This window comes from Saprolegnia parasitica (assembly GCF_000151545.1).
Source record: "Saprolegnia parasitica CBS 223.65 unplaced genomic scaffold supercont2.1439, whole genome shotgun sequence".
NCBI lineage: Eukaryota > Oomycota > Saprolegniomycetes > Saprolegniales > Saprolegniaceae > Saprolegnia > Saprolegnia parasitica.
Window position 1 is genome coordinate 1 of NW_012157833.1, and position 2,001 is coordinate 2,001.

At 58.5% G+C, this 2,001-nt stretch overlaps 1 protein-coding gene across 1 annotated transcript; it reads left to right on the forward strand.

The window, feature by feature from the left end:
- Positions 1-524: 524 nt before the first annotated feature.
- SPRG_18757 (hypothetical protein) lies at positions 525-1,973 on the forward strand (the record flags this gene model as incomplete). Its single annotated transcript, XM_012358199.1, has 5 exons — positions 525-1,185; positions 1,231-1,427; positions 1,483-1,547; positions 1,603-1,774; positions 1,824-1,973. Coding segments are annotated over 5 exons (1,245 nt in total), but the record flags the coding sequence as incomplete, so codon positions are not given.
- Positions 1,974-2,001: the final 28 nt, after the last annotated feature.

The following is a 2,001-nucleotide window of genomic DNA, read 5'->3' on the forward strand; positions in this document are numbered from 1 at the left end:
ACTCGGCAGGCGGCTCTCGCGCCACCATTCGTCTTACGTTGTACGGCAAGCATGCCCGCTCAGCGACACAAGATTGGGTTGGCCAGTGCCTCTTGCTTCAGCGTTTCAAAGTCAACGATGGCGCCATCTCAGCCTCCGCCCATACATGCATTTCCATTGCTGCTTCGTTGCCCGAGGCCAAGCGTCTCCTCCACTGGTACAGAACTCAGTGAGCACATCCTCAGCCTCCTTGTACATTGTACATCGACTGCATTTAACCACAATCATGCTTATCTTTTCATTTTTCACTCTTTTCCTGCTTCACAAATGGGGTACACTTCAGTTTCACGTTCCCTCAAACAGAGGTTTCCTACCAGCCCACTCCGCAGGAACCTAGTAAACGTTCCTACCAGCTGTGCTGGTTGTACCGGTAGCTCAGTGCCGGCGTCACGCGCCCTCTGATTGGCCCGTTCCACGTTGCCAATAAATCTTTCGAATTTAATTTTTTCCTCTGGTCATCCTCCGCGCCATCGTCATTTCGAAGGATGCTGCGACTTGGACAGCTCGCCGTGACTCTCTTGGCGCTCGTTTCGAGCGCGACGGCGTGGCGCCGCCTCGAGCGCGCCCACGGAGCGGACACAATGGATCTGCGCATTCAACTGCAGGCCGAAGCGGACCTCGCTGCGCAGCTCGCGGCCGTCTCGGATGTTACGTCGGCTACGTACGGCCTGTACCTCTCGAACCTGGACACGGTGGTGCGGCCAAGCGACGATGCTGTCGCCACGATGCAAGCCTTACTCGGCAAGTACAACCCCGACGTGAGCCGCGCGGGCGACCTCTGGCGCGTGACGCTGCCGGTCGCGGACGTCGAAATGCTCTTCGACACCAAAGTGCACGCCTACAGCCTCGAAACGCATCGTATCTTGCGCGCTTCCAACGGCGTTGTGATTCCCGACAGCATTGCGGCGCATGTTGTTCTGATTGACGGCCTCGACCGCCTGCCTCGAACCAAAGCGCGTGCGTCGCGCCGGCGGCTGCAATACGGCGGTAACAATCCGCTCGCGAGCGTTGTTACGATCGAGACGCTCCAGGAACAGTACCGCTTGCCCAAGGATCTCGACAGCAGCTACGACGGCAATGGCATCGTCATTGGCACCTTCCTGGAAGAGACCTACATGGAGACAGACATCGAGTCGTACTTGGGCGGTAGATCGCGATCATCGTTTGTACGGACTCATGATTTGCGTGTAGTGAACGGCCAAGCGCCGCTTTCTGTGATGCCCGCACAGCGCAATTGCATCGGGAATGGCACCGGCAAGACCGCAACAAGCGAAGCCTCGTTGGACGCGCAGCTCATCGCGGGGCTTACACGGAACAACGCCACGACTGTTCTCTGTTACAACGAGCTGCGCCTTCCTGACGAGCCCGCGTCAGACGCCAACCAAGAGGTACAGTCGATGTCGATGCCGTGCGACAGGGCATTTATATACCGGAATGGGCTAGCCTTTTCTTCGCTTTATGCGCGACGTCAACGCCCTCGAGCCAGCACCGAGTGTCGTCTCCATCAGGCAATGCAGCTCTTGCGAAATGTCCAAACGAGTTCACGCTCATTTGGTCATATAGCTATGCCGACGACGAGTGTGCTCTGCCGCTCTCCTATCGCAATGCCCTCGATCTCGAATTCATCAAGGCCGGACTCCGGGGCACAACCATCGTTGTCGCGAGTGGCGACAATGGCGTCGTTGGCAGTCGATACCTCGAGGATTTCGGCCCCAAGCTCTGCGCCAAGTACCAGGTAGTACCCCGTTGCGCACCCCAGCATCATGCGACCATGCGTTCTCCAGCCTAGTTATCCGTCGTCGTCGCCGTACATTGTGTCAGTGGGCGCAACCGTCAACGTCGGCGGCAAGGAGACTGGCCTCTCGATCCGCAACGGAGGCGCCATCACGACCGGCGGTGGCTTTAGCGCCGACAGCCCGCGGCCCTCGTATCAGGTAGTCCCACCGCACTCTGTCGCTTCGC